This window comes from Nelusetta ayraudi, unplaced genomic scaffold (genome assembly GCF_046127955.1).
Source record: "Nelusetta ayraudi isolate G7.1 ecotype Tasmania unplaced genomic scaffold, CSIRO-AGI_Nayr_v1 ptg000135l, whole genome shotgun sequence".
NCBI lineage: Eukaryota > Metazoa > Chordata > Actinopteri > Tetraodontiformes > Monacanthidae > Nelusetta > Nelusetta ayraudi.
This window is the reverse complement of record NW_027466185.1, coordinates 11,176,712-11,194,611: the sequence shown is the minus strand read 5'-3', so window position 1 is coordinate 11,194,611 and position 17,900 is coordinate 11,176,712. Positions and strand designations below refer to the sequence as shown.

General features: G+C 47.2%; 1 protein-coding gene across 2 annotated transcripts; it reads right to left on the bottom strand.

Annotated features, from left to right (window-relative positions):
• Positions 1 to 9,171: 9,171 nt before the first annotated feature.
• On the bottom strand, positions 9,172 to 13,298 carry LOC142877305 (cyclin-dependent kinase 5 activator 1). 2 transcript variants are annotated; one of them, XM_076011787.1, is made up of 2 exons: positions 12,894 to 13,298; positions 9,172 to 12,448 (listed from the first exon to the last, which is right to left on the bottom strand). In XM_076011787.1, exon 2 carries the CDS (start codon positions 12,254 to 12,256, stop codon positions 11,177 to 11,179), a length of 1,080 nt encoding a protein of 359 aa, XP_075867902.1. In that variant the 5' UTR covers positions 12,257 to 12,448; positions 12,894 to 13,298; the 3' UTR covers positions 9,172 to 11,176. The 2 variants fall into 2 exon arrangements, with proteins under 2 accessions (XP_075867902.1, XP_075867903.1); XM_076011788.1 differs by having other exon boundaries at positions 9,172 to 12,439.
• Positions 13,299 to 17,900: the final 4,602 nt, after the last annotated feature.

The window sequence follows — 17,900 nt, the reverse complement described above, 5'->3', positions numbered from 1 at the left end:
AACACCACGTCACTCCTTCTCCATTATTCATACAGAGCGTTGCCGTGTTTATGTTGCATCACTTTGTCTGTGTTTGTGTCGACCGCGCTCGCCGTCACTTCGCGCCCTTTGAAAACATCTGTCTGAGCACGTCTTGAGACTGAATATTGTGAAACGAAGCGTTCCGTCATGCTTTTTTAAGCGTAATCTAAAATTGGCATTATTGTCCAAGCGGTTTTTAGCATGTAGGCCTGCTAACTGTTGTTGTTGTGTTTAAATGACCCATATTCAACCCATTGTGTGGTCTTTATTTTTCATTTCCAACTCGTGTGGTGCAGCTTTGCAGCATTAATGGTCTCACAGGTCTCTGGAAAAACAGCATGTTTAGCCCTCTGTTTACAGTCACCTCACCAAAATACTCCTGATAAATGATGTTTTGTTCCTTCCACATATTGAGAAGGAAGGTGATGAGGCAGAGTAAAAACTGTCTGGGATTGATGTCACTAATCAGTAAGAAGTAGCAGTTCAGCTGATGACATCACAACATGATTCTTTTTGATGTTCTCTCGGCTGAGGACATCTCAAAAGCAGAAGAAGCACAGAATTCAGAAGGTTTCTTATGCCTGTGAAAGTCACTGACAGCACAGAAACAAAAAATCTTGGAAAATTGAATTTGGAAAAAGTCAAATTGGAAAAGTGAATTTTGCAGCACCCTGCGCCTTTAAAGTGACCTACTCAGAACAGAAGCGTGCGCCTCGTTTTCAGAGGTTAGCGACCATCAAACGGGGCTCAGCCAGGAAATAGCCAGAGCTCTTTTCAAGTTTATCAAGTTGCGCAGAGACTTTGATCCTCGGCTGCTTTCTGGCGCGTTCACACCTTTATCGTTGTAACTCTGTGACCTGCTCATGACTGCGGCGGGCCCCTAATGACCCACAGGTGGCGTCGATGTGTGAACGAGCTTCAGAGGAAGTTCAAACGCACGACCCTGCCCGGCGGTCTGGAGGGAGCCAGCGTGGAAGGAGAGACGTTTTCCAGGATTCAACATGACGTTGAGACGGTTTGAGATGATTTCACTGTGAAACATGTTAATGTGTAGACCTTCTTTTCATGTAAATCCACTCAAATGCACCAAATAATAGGTTTGTAGCACTTTTCTGCTGCTCTTCCTGGATAATTATTGGTTGAACATGCACTTTTCCTTCATTATTATTTCAAGTCCTTAATATTTTGAGTAAAAAGTAATTCAACTTGAGCAAAATTAGCATAAAATGGTTTTCAGAGAAATGACTTTTCAGGCAAAACATAAAGATTAACCTGGCTTCATAATTTCAAACCAAAGGCTATCAGGAGTTCAAATTGGATTTAGAACATTGTGACAATTTACATGATTCAATTCTGGTCTGTTTGAGCACTGTTTAAAAAGCTTAAAAAGGGCAAATTAGAACCATGCGAGCTCTCACGCTGACCAACCGACAGGAAGCTTCCAACCGAACGATTGACACGTTGCCGCTAACGCTCAGCGTGTCCTGTTCAGCCGGGATAAAAGGACGGTTCACGGCACTTGTGCTTTTTCTCAGTTGGCAGCGAAAGCGTTTTAGTGCCTATTTAACGTGCAGGTGAGACCGAAAAAAGAAAAAACCTCGAGCTCACACGCCACTGACGGGGTGCTGTGATTTTGTTATTTGCATTCCTTTCGAGGGGTGCGTGGTTTGTGACGAGGCTGCTGTCGGTCGTTGCAGCTTCTGAAACCGGGATGAGCAGGTGGACAGAACTGAGTTACGTAGCATTAGCCTAGCTGTTCCTTTCACGTGATCACCAGCTTTGCGTTGCCCTCCACACTCGCTGCCTTCAGGTTCTGGTATCTGGGTGACCTCAGTCAGCAGCTGCGCGAGGTCAAATTCATTCTCCGGCACATCTGCCGAGTCGGTGTGTGTACGTGCGTGCGTTTGTGTGTGCGTGCGCTGCCTTTTACCGCACAATCTCATTAGTCAGAGTAAAGCTCCGGGAAAACATCCTGCAGAAAACCGGCCGTGCTCCAAAGCCGCTAGTCTCCCTCTCGCTTTGACATTTTCACACTGCGGCCGCAAACCCGAGGCCCGATTGTGCTGCGGGAAGTTTCCTGGCCGACAGTGGACAAAGAGCTGCAGAAGGGAACGACGGAGATTTTCGTGGAGCGAAATGCCAGCGAGCCCGTGTGGTCCCCGGCCGCCTCCCCCAGGACCCTCCTGCTCTGCGCGATTGAAGGCCTCCGTTCTTTTTTTTTCTCTTTTTCTTTTTTACCCCAGCAAATCTGTTGTCTCCGCCGAGACTCCATCGCCCGTCTCTCCTGGCTACAGCTCCGCCAATCAGATCCGGCACACGGCCTCCACGCTCGACCAGAGGGAGAGAGAGAGAGATTAAGCCTTCCCATACAGTGAATTTGTGTGTAATCCTTTAATCACTGATGTAAAAGCCATTATTTATAAATGAAGTGTGAGATCAGGAGGCCCGAAATGCAAATTCAAGATTACCCTCCACCCCACTTTTTGCTGATTAGCGAAGGGATTTCTGTGCATATGTTCGATATGCACACGATCGGACCCACCAGCGTCTCTTTCATCAGCCTTTGGATTTGAACTGGACTCTCTGACTGACCCGCCAACAATGTTGCTGTCAGTCAAAAAGCTGCAGACGTGCACAAATAAACACCACTTCACTCTCATCACGGCGCTTCTTCGCGATAATTGCGACAGTTCCCGTTGAACTGCAGAATAAAAGGGATTCTTTTTTTATCAGGTATATAAGGATTAAAAACAGAATTCCACCTTGCGTAGTGAGACTTTATGGCCGCTGGCAGGGACCTACAGGATGTTGTAGATCTAAAGGCCCTGTGTTATAATTATTATCTATATGACTCACACACAGACCTCAAGAAATGTTTAGCCCTCTGTTTACAGCTTTGAAACCGACGAAGGAATCCAGAAAGGCAGTTTTGGATTCCAGGCTGCTGTCACTAATCTGTGAGAGGTAGCGATGCCCTTTGTGATACCACACAAACATTCTCAGAATTATAATTATGCATGTTATTTTCAATCTCATTTTTTTTCATCCCAGACTTTTGCAGACGTGCAAAAAAAAAAAAAAAAAAAAATCATCAGAACCGATTCATCCTCCTCCACTCAAATCTACCCGGGCGGCCGACTGTTGATGCAATCAACTTAAAGCGTGGCACAATTCCATTACAAAAAGACCGGCACCTGGTCGGTCTCTCTTTAGAGATTAGCAGCCATGCACTGAGGATTTGGTAATGAGTTGGAGAGGATTTACCAGTGGGAATATAATATGTGTCCCAGAGCTGCTGTGTTTCTCCCCCCCCCCCCCTTCCCTCTAAATCCGCTCAGGGCCGACCAACCACTGGTTTGCCGAGTGCTGCAGGTTCTGTCCAGCATCTCTCTCTCTCTCCCCCTCTTCCTCTCTCTCTCACTCTTTCTCTCTCTCCCCCTCTTCCTCTCTCTCTCTCTGTCTCTCTCCCCCCCTCTTCCTCTCTCTCTCTCTCCCCCTCCTGCCGTCATCAGTCCCAGGGCAAGGTCACATGCTGCAGATTACAGTAACATGAGGGGGGAGGTCGTTGTTTGTTTAGCTTTTTTTATTTATAAACTTTAGCTTGTTTTAAACCAACATAGCATCAGCCTGAATGCTCACTTATCAGGAAGTATTTGGGAAATCAGGGAACTCACTTATGAAAAAAAAACAAAGGGAAATTTCCAAATGTGTCCATGTTTGGTACCACGAATAGGATGACACATTGATTTTGCCTCATATTAATTTGAGAATAGAATTTCCCTTTTTTTTCTGAGACGTGCACTACGTCATGTATTTACTCCAATTTTCTTTTGTGTAGGCAAATAACAAGCTAAAGATGTTGCCTGCTTTATTTTATTTGTGTGAACAAAAGAAAATAATCTATCAGCAAAGACAGAATGAACATTCTTAGTCTACTACGTCATGTACTTCACTTCACTTAATTTAGCGCTGTTGTCCTTAGGTACTTAGGCATGTATTAATTTTGAGGATAACTTCCTGCAGAGTTGAAGCTAAACACACCTTATATATGCTTTTTATTTTCCTGCCAGACAAGTTTCATCCTAAATGTTGGTCTGTGTGTCAGACTACTGGATATCTGTCACAACTATTAAGTCTTTTTTAAATAATTGAATGTGGCTGATGAGTCTCTCTGGGCGCCCCTCTGGTGGGCTCCTCTGCCTGCTACTTATGGTCGGCACGACTGAGTGAACCATCTGTTCGTTAGTCAGAAGGTGCCAGCAGGCTCCAGCTCTCCCAGGTCCCAAACTGGACCAGTGCACTCGCAGCCGAGAACTGACCCTGATATCAAATGACACGTCTCCATTCAAAACCCCCGTTGCTTTCATGGGAAATCCTTCATTCTGCGCTGCACGTGAGTCAGCGGTATGATAGGTGAATTCAAATGTCCACATGTATTATTTTCATGTTGGCTGTTGAGCAGTTGACATTGAAGTGTTCTGCCTGCTTCAGTTAAATAATGAAAGAAAGAATTTCCCAATGAGGGTAAAAACTAGAGATTTTGTGTCAGGTTGAACACAGGCGCGAAATTTGTGGTTTTCTGGAGATTGATTGAATTTGGAATTGGAATTTTAAAAATCACCACAGGCCTGCGGGATGAAAAATACAGACCTGAAACGGGGCAGTTTGTTGCCAAGGTGTTAGCTCGCTGTTGTTATGGACGCTAGCCGCTGCTAACCTGTGCTGAGGCCGAGCGGCTGCATGAAAGGACAGCTGCATCGATAATGTCTCTGGATAGCATCGACCGAGGGAGTTTTTCCTGGAGCTTGCTCGCTCTCTGAGGGTCGTAAAAAAAACAAAAAGAAAAAACAAAGCAGTGAACAGCAGCCAGCTTTCAGCGGCTATCAGAAAGCCACTGGGAACACACCATAGAGGCGTGACACTGGGAGGCAGAGTGCTGCATGATTTGTGTTCCGCTGGGAAAGAGCCGGAGAGGCTGCGACAGCCGTGGTGCATCTCCTTTGCCCTCATTTCTCCAATCAGAGCATCCTCGCCCCTCTGAGGTATCCTCACCCTCCACCCTCCACCCACCAGCTATGACCCCGGCTCCCTCTCCGGCCCTGTGGACAGATTACAAGTGGCATTTAAATAATCATTTTTCTAATACTATCAAAACAGAGAGAGCAGACAGAGCGAGTCCTGGCCGGGGCCAAGTAAGCTGCTTTGAATAGAAAGTTATTTCTGCGCCTTAGTTTATGGCAGACATCTGTTGGGTCATATACGATAAGAGATAAGATAAGCTTGAATTAATCCTACAGTGTGGAAATTTTTCAATCAGTGAAAAAAATCCTTTAGATTTTATTGTGGATCGATAAAAGAAATCCACTTTTGTATCAGATGTTTCTTTTCTTTACTTTCCTATTTTAAGGATGGTGAATTCTGACACGATTTAATCATTTGGATTTGCTGTATTAGCATTAGCATTAAAATTAGCATAATCGCTATCTGAGCTACCGAATTCAAATGACCCCATGAATATGCTGCTGGAATTCAAGTTGATTTTTCCGAACTGATCTCAAGAACTCGGTTTCTCCAGAAGTTGGGACTAAATGTAGCATTGATCTTCAGCTTGTGCTGCATGTCAGCAGGCTCGACTTCCAAATCGCCAAATTCATGGGGTGTGAATGTATATAAAGTCTCACTTTGGATACCTTCCTACATTCCAGCACTTAAAATAAGATTGTATCCTCTGAGGGAAAACTCCTCCTGGCTGCTGTCTGCTTCTAAAACTGCACCTAAAAACGACTTACTTTGCTTTGTTTTTCCATTATAGACCCACATTTCACTGTTGTCTGCACTGTGCAGTGTCGACCAGAGATTTGATGGGAGACTATTGCAGAGCAGAGGAAGCATCACAGCATTTGCACCTGTGCTTGGTGAAAAACCCTGGTAATTAATTGCACAGACATGCTCAGATAACACCCTCTCCCCTAAACCCAGTCAGTACCCCCTGCTACCCCCCCCCCCCCCCACACACACACACACACAAGGCCATCTGCACACCCACCCATTGTGCTGCTGTGCATTAAGCTATTTTATGTCCCCTCGTGGATTTACTGCCAGTCTTCTCTGGCCAGATTGCGGCTGCAGAGTATATCATGTGCACTTTTGTTAGAACAACAAAAAACAAAAAAACATCAAACAAAGGGCACATTTGGTTAAATGAGCAACTCTGGCAGATGCATGTGTGAAAAGCTGCCCGTGCATATGTTAAAAAAAACAAAACAAAAAAAAAAAACAGTAGATATTTCAATTTCAGTGTGACACTTTATTAAATAACAAACATCGTAAACATTGTCGTCATGAAAAAAACAAACAAGGAAACCAAAAGAAAAAACATGAAAAAGAATCTGTCACATTTCTTTTTCTTCAAGTTTTTCCCCCATCAGTTTTCTGCTGATAGCTACAAACATTTTTTGGGGGGTGGAGGGCGGCGGCCTGCTTCACACTCAGGAAGGTTTTGAGTGTTTGACTGGAGGTCTGGAGGTGAAGGACTGGGTGGAGGTAAGGGACTGAGGTGGAGGAGAGGAACTGGATGGAGGTGGGGGGCTGAGGTGGAGTTGAGGGGCTGGGTGGAGGCGGGCAGTGGCTGGTGGGGATGCCGAAGGGCAGGCGGGCGGAGCCGGAGCTGTCAGCGACTGACGCTGCGCCCACAACAAGGGCTGCTTGTGTTTTGGCAGCAGCGCTGATGATAAAAACTGGTATTGATAGCCGCTAGCTCCATCAGTCCTGTCCTGTGTTCAGCGCCGGGGGACAGGGAGGTTCCTGTCGATGCAGCAGCAACAACAGCAGACGACGATGACGTCACCAGCACATCTTCGAGTCTGCACCCTTAAATGAGGTTCAGCATGATGCCGTCGTTCACATGAAAACTCAAAATAAACAGGCGGAGGTGAGAAGTCGTAGTTCTGTCATAGTTCGTATATGAATTCACATGCGGCGCGACACGCTTATTTTCGTCCCTATGGTTTTCTAAACATGAGTGAACCACCGTGCTGATACATCTGCAGTCATGAGAGACTTTTTTTTTTTTTTTAAATACTTTTGACATCAAGTTTTCATGTACAGGACCACGCCATTGACATCCAGTTTAAGTTACCAGAGAGATTCATCTTTGAAACATCACACACATATATTTATATATATATATATATATATATATATATATATATATACATATATATATACATATATATATATATATACGTATATATATATATATATATATATATATATATATACATATATATATATATATATATATATATATATGTATATATATATATATATATATATATATATATGTATATATATATATATATATATATATATATATATATACACATATATATATATGTATTTATAAAAATCAAATAATAACAATAGGTAAAAAAAAACAATAATGATAACAATAATTTTCTAAACTACCTGGCTGGTATGCATGCTACTACACAGCAAGACAATTTCTTTTTGTTCTCGTTTTCATCCTCAACGGCTCTTCTTTTTTTCATACGCACACATTTTATATACACCGTCAGTCGAAGGCGAACCGTCTGAACCGTCCAAAAATTACAGCAGCAGCAGCAGCAGCAGCAGCAGTGTACAGAAATACCCCAACTCACAGAGCTGTGGCGGCTTAAAGGCTAAGTCTCGTGATGTCTGCTATATTTGTCTTATTGTCAACAGAAGAGCAGGACCGTGGTTAATCAATCTGCCATCCGAGGCCTTCTTTATGTACATGATAATCTTCTCTGCACTGGTGTTTCTTTTTTAAAATCATATTGAGTGTAGGGACCAAAGGCAAAAGCCAGTGCTTGATTTTAAGTCGCAAAAAATGTGTAAAGAAATTGAGTGAGAAAAAAAGATTAGTTGAGCGCACTTGTTGACAATAGGGACAATGCAGAATCCCAGGGAACTTATCCATTAAATCCTTCAACACATTATTCTAAGGAATAAAAAGGGAGCCAGCCGTGGGCCTGAGGAAAATAATATCTGGAGCCACATTGGCTCCAACAGCAAAGGAAAAACGTCCAGTGTGTCAAAATACCAGGAACCGAGGGGTTAAATTTTTTCTTCTTCTGGGGAAGCGTGAGTCATGAATTATCCCCAAGAAATGTCACAGGCATCATGTGGCCGTCTGCCACCAGTCAAAGAGCTCACACTGAGGCCTTTGATTGGATGAGCGGAATTAGCGCTGCGGTGGAGAAGAGAGTTAATTAGCTCGGGAGACGCACCTGCCCTGCAAATCAATGGAAGGGACAGAGCGACCGATCATGACTGGACGAGAGGTGGCGCAGCCCGGTGGGCATCTCCTTATTGGGCGAAGGGCAAATCAAATCAGATTTGATAATTTCACCCGTTCCAGCCTGACTTGACCGTCGTTCCCGCTGCGTCCGAGCCTTTCATGGCCGTGGAAGCAGATTGCTGGTCGACGTTCTCAAGGTTAGTTAGGTTAGTTATCACCGACCCACCAGTGCCAATCAACGCCCGTGTCTCCAGGACAGGGAGGGTGGAGGCAGACGTGACCCACATCCACATCCACACACACACACACAGTAACACACAATCACAGCTAGCCCAATGCCAACAAACGGTCCCATTCTGCCCTTCCCTGTCCTGACAATGGCTGGCTGGTGTGGGGTGTCAAATCTAATAAAACTGGACGCGGGGAACAACAGCTGTGTGTGTGTGTGTGTGTGTGTGTGTGTGTGTGTGTGTGTGTGTGTGTGGAAAGTGAGTCAAGACACAAGTGTCCTTGTCAAAGCCGGCCCAGGGAGGAGAGGCGGGGGGGGGGGGGCACTGACCACAGCAAGTCGGCCCCAAATGGCTGCTGGTCAGAGCTGCAGAGGAGACGGCTGTGTTTGGTTATTTTTGGTTTTTTTTGTGCTCTGAGCCGCTGGACTTGCTGGTTGACTGGTGTGAACTCATCCGAGCCGTCCCGCTCGCTGGCAGAGAGGCGGGTTTGAAGGAAACAATGTTGGACGGGGCAGAATAAACAGCGTCGGGGTCTCCCAGGTCATTATGTTTGTGTTGAAGGCTGGAACTGTGCAGGACTTGTGACACTAAATCTCACTGGATTGTGAGACTGTACCTTGTTTCCTCATGCTTTCATCTCTCTCTCTCTGTCTGTTGGTTTGGCTGGGAGAATTAGGGCTGGATTACCCAGAGTGCAATTGTTTGCACACAAAGCAGTCTGCGTTTAAGTGAGCTGCAAACCGCAAAGTGGAGAAATTTAGTTTTGCTCCCGTGGCTTTTCAGATAGCAGGCCGGAATTCTGTGCAACCCGTGCTTCAAATATTGTGCATACACGTTATTTTGTGTGCATCCCATCGGACTGATGGTATCACATGGACCAGTCTAGACTGGCAAATCAACTAGCCAATATTTTCTTGACTTTAACCTGAAAAAATGGCACACGACTCCTCACATACTCCCAAATTTAGGATGACCCACTCACGGGCAGACGTGGAAGTGGAGCACCTAAACCTCCAGGTGCCCAAACACAATGAGATTAAGGCTTCGCCCACATGCTGCTCTGGGCAGCCCATCCTGCTGCAAATCAAAACATTGACTGTTTGATATTTCAGAGAGCCTCGTCTACAACGACCTCCAGGGGAACTTAAAAACCAAAACTGGTCAACCTCACATGCCGATACGCCCCCCTGGGGGGAACAGAGGAATAGGGGAGAGATCAAGGCTGCTAAACACGGATGTGCAGTCGACTGATAAGAAAAGTGGGACATATTCAGGAGACCCGGCCACATAACAAAAAAGTCCTTTCAGCCTTCGAAAGTATCCACGTGCCGTTCATTCCAGGATATCCGTGCGAGCTGTTTACCGCGTCTGGCTTGGACCCTGAGCTGTGCACGTGTGTGTGTGTCGCCGCCCGAGTACAATAGAGCGCACACGACTGGGGCATTTTAAAACTGTGTGCATGTGCCTGTGTGTGCGTGTGTGTGTGTTTGTGTATTAGCGTGCGTTGCGTTCATGTTCCAGCGCCGGGTCCAGCCTGGCCTGGATTAGCCACCGCAGCCTCGGCAGTGGCGGCAAGCGGACAAGCGAGGGGGGGGGAGGGCAGCAGAGGTTGTCGGAGGGGAGGTGGGGGGAGGGGAGGGGCCGCGGTAATCTGCTAATCTCATTAATATCGCGGGGCTGTGGGCGCCCTGTCAACAAGACGGAGGGGTTGGTGGATGGGCAACAAAGACGGGAGTAAGCAGCTGGCGAGCCCGACACGCACCAGCAACAACAACCAGCATCCTGAGATAAGATGAAACAGAGGAAACTGGGGAGTTGTTGGCCGATGGCAGGATTTGATTTTAAGTAGAATTAGAGATTTAATACTCCCCCAACCTCACCTGCCTGAAAAGTCTACGACCCTCAAAAGGCTGCGTGAAAAAAGCCGCTGCCGGTTCTCATTTTTTGCTTTTGCAGAACGCCCAGCAGGACCAGCGCCCCTCTCAGCTGCTCCCATCAGTCAGAGTCAGCCAGCTCAGCCAGCTCAGCCAACCCCCCCATGATAATCGGAAAAGTGTAACTCAATCCATGCATCATATTGTCTGCTCTGCAGTTTGTTCGTTAGTTCATAAAATCCACTTTGAAACCTTCCAGTTCCAGCTGAGGGAGAAAAAAAACGTCCCCACTGGTGCAACTTCTGAGTCCCAGTCACATTCAGATGTGGAGGGTGGAGGATGCAGAGAGGGAGGGAGGGAGGGGTCAGATGGGACAGGTGGAACAAATGGTACCCCCCCCTCCCAATTCAAGTATACTCAGGTGGGTCTCATGAAGAAAAAAAAAAATAAACAGCTCCGAGCTTTTGCAAGAGCGACGACGGGTTCGAATACTGGTGGGAATTCTCCAGGTTCCTTCCGTGGATGAAATGAATGGGACAACGGCGACAAACACTGGGGGAATGATTTCAGAAAGAAAGAAAAAAAATAAGTGGGGGGGCTCTTGGTTTGAAATGTGTGATATTTTTTTTCCTGTGGCATGAGCGTAACAAAAAAAAAGAAAAAAGAACAAAAGGCATGCGGTTCGGCCTTCCTCCTCCTCCTCCTCCTCCTCCTCCTCCACCTCCTCCTCCTCTTCCTCTTCCCCCTCCTCCCTCCACCCTCCACCCTCACCGATCCAGAGCCTGGCGGCCGTAGTCCCGGGCGGCCACGCAGCAGGCGCCGCCTCCCCGCGCCCCCTCGCTCTTGAGCTCGGCGAACACCTGCGTGAAGTAGTGCGGGTCGGCGTTGATGCGCAGCATCTTGCCGCTGGTGGCGTCGATGACGGCCAGGCAGCGGTCCCAGAAGGCCTCCTTGGCCGCCTCCACCAGGAAGGGCTTGAGCGGGTACGAGATCTCGTTGCCCATGTACGAGTAGGACAGGTAGAGGCAGGTGAGCAGCGTGGCCTGCAGCTCACGCTCCGAGGCCACGCGCTCGCCGTCCACCACGTCGCGGCACAGCATGTAGACGAAGACCACGTTGGCGGGCGTGACGAAGGCCTGGTCCTGCCAGCCCTGCAGCAGCAGCGAGCGGTCCACCGCCCGCAGCCACAGCACCGGGTCGGCCGGCGACAGCTGCTTCAGCCGGTAGCAGCGGCCGCACAGGAACTCGCCGAGGCAGCGCAGCAGCTCGCTGGTGGACGCCTGCACAATCACCCGCTTGGGGGAGGTGGCGGCGGCGGCGGCGGCCGAGGACGGGGTCTTCTTGACGGACGACAGCTGCAGCTGCTGCTGCTGCTGCTTGGACCCGTAGCCATAGCCTTGACCCAGACCCATCCCGTAACCCAGCCCCAACCCTGGCGGTCCGTCGTAGCTGCACAGGTTGGCGCAGGACAGCGACTTCCTCACGTTGTCGCGGTTGAGCTGCAGCACCGAGTCCCTGGCGTGCACGCCACCGCCGATGATGACGACGCCTCCGCTGCTGTTGTTGTTGTTGTTGGTGACCAGCGGGTCGCCCGCCGCTTGGGCCTTCTTCTTGGAGTGGCTCTTCTTCTTGGTGGAGGCCACCAGACGCTTCCAGGTGAGCGCCGGCAGGAAGATGGACTGGCCCCTCTTCAGGCCGCCATTGCGCTCCTTCTGGCCGTTGAGCGAGCGGCTGCTGAGGCTCGGGTAGTGGCCCAGCGAGCCGGCCCGCTGCTCGTAGTAGTAGTAGTCACCGCCGCCCCCGCCGGGCTTCCGAGAGCCGGGGGACAGCGACAGTACGGTGCCCATGGTGGTGGTGGGTTCGCTCTGTACTTGATGCTGCGGCGAGGAACTCTCAGTCAGCAAGAGCTTCCACCGCCTTTACTTCCTTATTATCTGGCGCGTGCGACGTCTCCTCAGCGGGGGGGCCGGAGCCGTGCTGACATGTCAAGGTGAGCTGTTCGCAGACGGCCGCCCGCAGAGGTTGAAGACCTGCAGCGTCTCAGAACACAGGAAGGAACCGTTTAAACACACAATTCCCAACCGATTCCTGTTTCAAGTGCATCTCAAGTCACAGCATTTCTTAATAAAATCTTGATCTTGGTTTTCTGCATGTTACAAAGCATTTGGAGTCAGAACACAGACTGTATTCAGATGATTCACCCTGTGCAACGTTTAAAGGGCGAAGCTCTGATGCATAAACCTGTCTGACGGAGGGGAGGCAGTTTTTTTTATCTTTCGGAAAAAATAGTCTGCAGTCATCCCGGTTTAATCTTAGCTCTGTTTCAAATTTCTGAAGTTTCCTGGATGTGGAGCTGCTGAAAAGACTCCTATCTCTTCTGCAGGGTCGGATCTGTCGCGATAATGAATCATTTGACTGTCAAAGTTGAAGAGCCTGTCAATGCTCAACTAAATAGCACCTCAATGTTGCATTTACTCAGCTCACCGGTGATGATAGAGATGTCCGGGGTCGAGGTGACTGTTGTTATTTGTTTGTTTTTCTCTCCCTCTTGCAGCAAATGAGACGACGGTGCGCTGCTCTCTGCAGGTCCGGCCGGTGACCGTGGATGGAGGCGTCGCTGCGGAAGCAGGAGTCACCCCAGCAGAAGCCTCGACCTGTGGAGGAGCGCGTCGGTCCTCGTCTGGCTGGGTGCAGGTGTTGTCATCCTCCGCCTCAGCTTCAAGCCCGCAGGAAGGCGACGCTGCGCCGCTTCACTTGCGCTCCGACATCCGACACGCGAACTTTCACTGCGCTTTCCGCTGATTCCATCTCCCGGGCTGCGGGAGTTCGGGCTCGTGTGAACCGCTCTGCTCCAGGATCGCCTCCTCTCTGCCCGACGCAGCAGCTGCTCAGCTCGCCTCGCGTACTCCTGAGCTGAGCTCAGACTGAGCGCGCGTCGCCTCCGTCTCGCGCATTAAAGGCGCAGCCGGCGAGCGCACAGTGCGCCACACCGCCTCCCCGCGACCACGCTGGCTCCTCCTAGCGCGCGCGCGCACGCGCATGCACACACACACACACACACACACACACACACACACACACACACACACACACACACACACACACACACACACAGTAAACAAGGTCACATGTTGCTCTGTTTTGCATGTATTTCTGTGACGCGGCTCACTGAAGGAGGTCACATCTTCCAAGACTTGACTTGTTTTTTTGTTTTTTTTTGGTATGTGGGTGTGTGATGCGTTCAGTTGTGATTAACAGGGTTAGAGTGAGGAGGACGAGCATAATATCCTTGAGAAAAGTACAACCACTGACCTGAAAACAGCCACCTTGTTTGTTTTTTATTTTTTGGCCCCAATCATCTGGAAATCAATATGACGACAACAATTATTGTGTTTCCATCACACTTTTTAATTGAACAATGCAAATTAAAGAAACATTAAAAAAAATACTATTTGTGTGCGTGTGTTTTTAAAAACCCAAGGTAAACAGACAAACAAACAAATAAATAACTACCGTTGAAATTGCCAAAAGAAAAACGATAAAATAAACAATAAAGTCAAAAAGCTGCAAATGAACTTTAGATCTAAAAAAAACAAAACTCTATCTCGTTTAATATGAAGAATGACCACATGGAGTCTGTGGCACTGCAGAGAGGGTAGTTCCATGATGAAGGTGCACTACTGAACAATGAATTTTCACCCTAAGTCCAGTCTCTCCTCTGCTCAGCATCCTCACTGAACTGGCCTCAGGAGACAAATAAAACCTAATGAGTAGTTACAGTGCAAAGTAATTTTTCTTCTCCTTATGCAGTGAGTGTGAGGAAGACACACCTGGGAGCTGTTAAGGGATTGTCCGTCAGCCTCGCCCGTGAGCTCGGCTTTGATTATGCAACCGTCTTCAAGGGTCCATCTTGTGTTGTGGATCATTGAGCCAGTTGAGCTGTCGAGTATTAGTAGATTATCTGCCGTGTTTCCAAGGAGAGCCAGCGGTGCATCAATCAGGCGATCCACTCCTCCACACAGCATCTTAATGGACGATCATGTTTTGACTATTCAGAAGTTTTAAATTGTGCAATTTTTTGACTCCATTCCCAAGAGAGAAAGAAACCTTTCTGGGAGAAGAAGAGCTACTGTAGGTTGCTGATCCTTGAATATGGGAGCTTCAGGGAAACAACAGATCAAATCAAGAAAATAATTACGGGTAGGAGCGGACAAGATAGGTTGGCAGCATGGACCTAAAAACGTTAAGAAAACTAAGTATAAAAAACAAACAAATCTGTGCAGTAAGCTTTTTATGAATGCAATGTTTTAAAAAAAAAAAACTACACAAACATGCAGAGCTAAAAGTTAAAAGTTGAAGCTTGTAGTGCAGAAATTAGTTTCCATCACAACCTCTGAGGTATATGTCCATTAGCGATAACTGAATTCCAGTTTAATGGTAGTGGCGCCCACTTAAATGCACGCAGTGACGCAGGTGAAAGGACTCCTGACCTGTTTTTTTCGGCCCTTCCTAGAAAGAAGTTTATGGGAAGAGTACCTCTTTCACACGCGGCCTGTGAATAATCTGTTTTAGAAAACTGAGCTGTGGGGTCAAAGCCATTAGCCGTCTGAAAGCACAAACAGGCCTGAGCAACATGTGAACACACGATAAATTGTCTGCACATCTCCAACACTGCGGCCCATTACAGATGTAGAATCATCATCCATTATTATTATCAGAGGCACGCACGCTTGTTGTACACAACAACAGATGAAGAAATATGGGACTCTCAATTTTCAGTTAGTAATTTAACATTTTTATCAAATTTAGTCAAATGTTTTATTTTGTTTGAGATCAATCAGTTCAGCAGTGTTTTTGCTGAAAAAAAGTAAGACAATCCATCACATAGATTAAAGCAGTAAAGAGACAGAGTTGGTGTTATCTTTTTTTTTTTTTTTTTTTAAACACCTGCCCAGTTTAAATCAAATAGAAAGACGAAAGAGAAAATAACTTTAGCCTGACTCCACCGGACCGGGCAGGAGTCATTCGTCTTCTGGCACAATCCCATCTTTGTCTTCCCCTCTGTTTTTATGTCAGTGAGTCGACTGATTTGCTATTTCGAGCTGTATAGGGGAGATCTCCTCATTCCCTCTCTCTTCACACACACACACACACACACACACACACACACACACACACACACACACACACACACACCCCACACACACACACAGACACTCTTCTCTTTCTGTGTCTCTGACTTCGACAGCTGCAGGACCCTCTGTATCTTCTGCACAGCTGACCCGGATACACTGACAACTCTAAAAAGAGCTGTTGTTTGTCCCCCCTGCCGCCAGCCCTGCAGCCACACATGCACTCTCACACACCCACATGCACACAATCACACACACACACACACACACGTTCCGACTTTGCAGGCGAGCGTGAGGCAGGATACGGGAGCTCAGACCTGATGTCATCATAATCCCCATTTTTAGTGTTATTTTGGTGCGTGCGGCCGAACTGGGTTAGACAGAGAGTTCAGGCTGTCGGGTGACATGAAATACATCCGAGCATGTTCAAGAACTTTATGTGCCGGTTTTGGGTTTTTGAACAGGCAAACATTAATGTTTTCCTCCAGTGTTTGGCAAATCTATTAAATGATGCCATTATTTGCAGTCTGACCCAGTTGTTTTTTATAATTGCGATTTGTCCTCTCGTGTCCCACCTTAACCCTAACTAAAAGAAGACAGTCAAAACAATAAAAGATAACCAAAACAACAAAACATTTTGACAGCCGGTCCTGCTAGTTCATCTGCTTCCTCCAAGTTAGTCATTATGACTAACAGCTTCTTCTTCTCACCGTCGGGGAGATGTTTTCATGGAGCCAAATTCATCGACTGAGCGACATGATGATTTATTTTAGCGCTCGCTGCCGGTGTGACAGGTTTGGACTGGAACAAAACAACAACAACGTGTTCATAATTTACCCCGTTTAAATATCTTGTCATGAGCAATATGGTATAAATGAATGAATGCATGAATGAATGAATAATTTTTAATTTCGAATAGCCTCTGTGCAGATCAACAAAACAATTTATGCAAAATATCAAAAACAACAACTAAAGATACTCGACTAGATGCAAAGGCAGACTTGAGCGGCCCAAAGCAACTTCAAGTCGCAGCTACAAACACAAAATGTTATACTGTCCTCTAGTGGACAAGTCATGTCGGTGTTCAAATTCCGAGATTGTGTCAATGTTAAGGCCCTTTTAAAACCCCAGATTCGCACCACTAATAACTCTAAAAAAAACAAAGCAAGAACAAAAAACAACAAAACAACAACAACAAAAAACATAACCACCAAAAATAACTTCACGCAATTAACCTTTTCCTGCTCTTCCTCTGTATACAATCCTGCATAATTGTTTTCATGCCAAAACTGACGCTCTAATTGCTCTCTGCACATCTCAAATCCTATGAAATACCAATGGCCTTCATAAGTAGACTACATTTAAATTGACCAACTGATGAACAATTTGTTTAAAATTGAATGAACCCTTTTTAAAATATATGCAAAATCAGTCGGAACTAGTCGGCTCGGGTCGGCTCGTCTCAGTACAGATGTGTTTCCGTTGCACCTGGGTACCACCCACCACCTGAACTTGGGGTGCAGTCCCCGCAGCTAGGCAGGCCAGGGGTTCCCTCCCTGGAGTCATATGTATGCGACAACACGCAACAGCGCAACAATGGGCGACGTGGTGGCAACGTTATGCCTGTTGCTCCTTCTGTGGTTTTCGCGTCAATTAAAACTAAGGGCCGAGCGCCAGGCGAGGCTTCAGGCGGCGAGACGGAACACCCAAGAAAGGTACCGGAGACTTTACCAAGCCATCGGGCTGTATCACGCCGATGCCGAGATGATCCGAGCTAGACGACGTAGGCGGGTACGTTAATGCAAGTTACCTCAAATCATCATTTTATTTCCGGTGCACAAGTTTTCGCCAAATTCGTTTAAAAAAAAAAAAAAAAAAAAGAAGAAGAAGATTTATTTGCTGTGTGTGCATTTCAGATGGTTCTGTTATCACGAACTTATCGGAGTAGACCGTCGCTGTGGGCGTTGGACCGAACCTCCAGGTGGTGGGACTCCGTTGTTCCCGCCTTCACGGACGCTCAGTGGCTGGAGAACTTCCGGATGTCCAAAGACACGTTCACCTTCCTCTGCGAGAAACTGCGGCCTGCAGTGGAGCGAGAAGACACGAGCTTCCGACACTGTGTGCCTCTGAAGAAGCGAGTGGTGATTGCACTGTGGAAGTTCGCCACCGGCTCAGAGTACCAAACCATAGCCAAACTTTTTGGGGTCAGCTGCACGACCGTGTGCAGGTGTGTGCAGGACTTTTGTGCTGCAGCGAAAAAGTTATTGGTGCCAGAACAAATCCGTATCCCTGATAAAGGGAGGTTCCGAGAGACGGAGAGCGGGTGGGCTCTCCCACAGTGTGTGGGTGCTATTGGCAG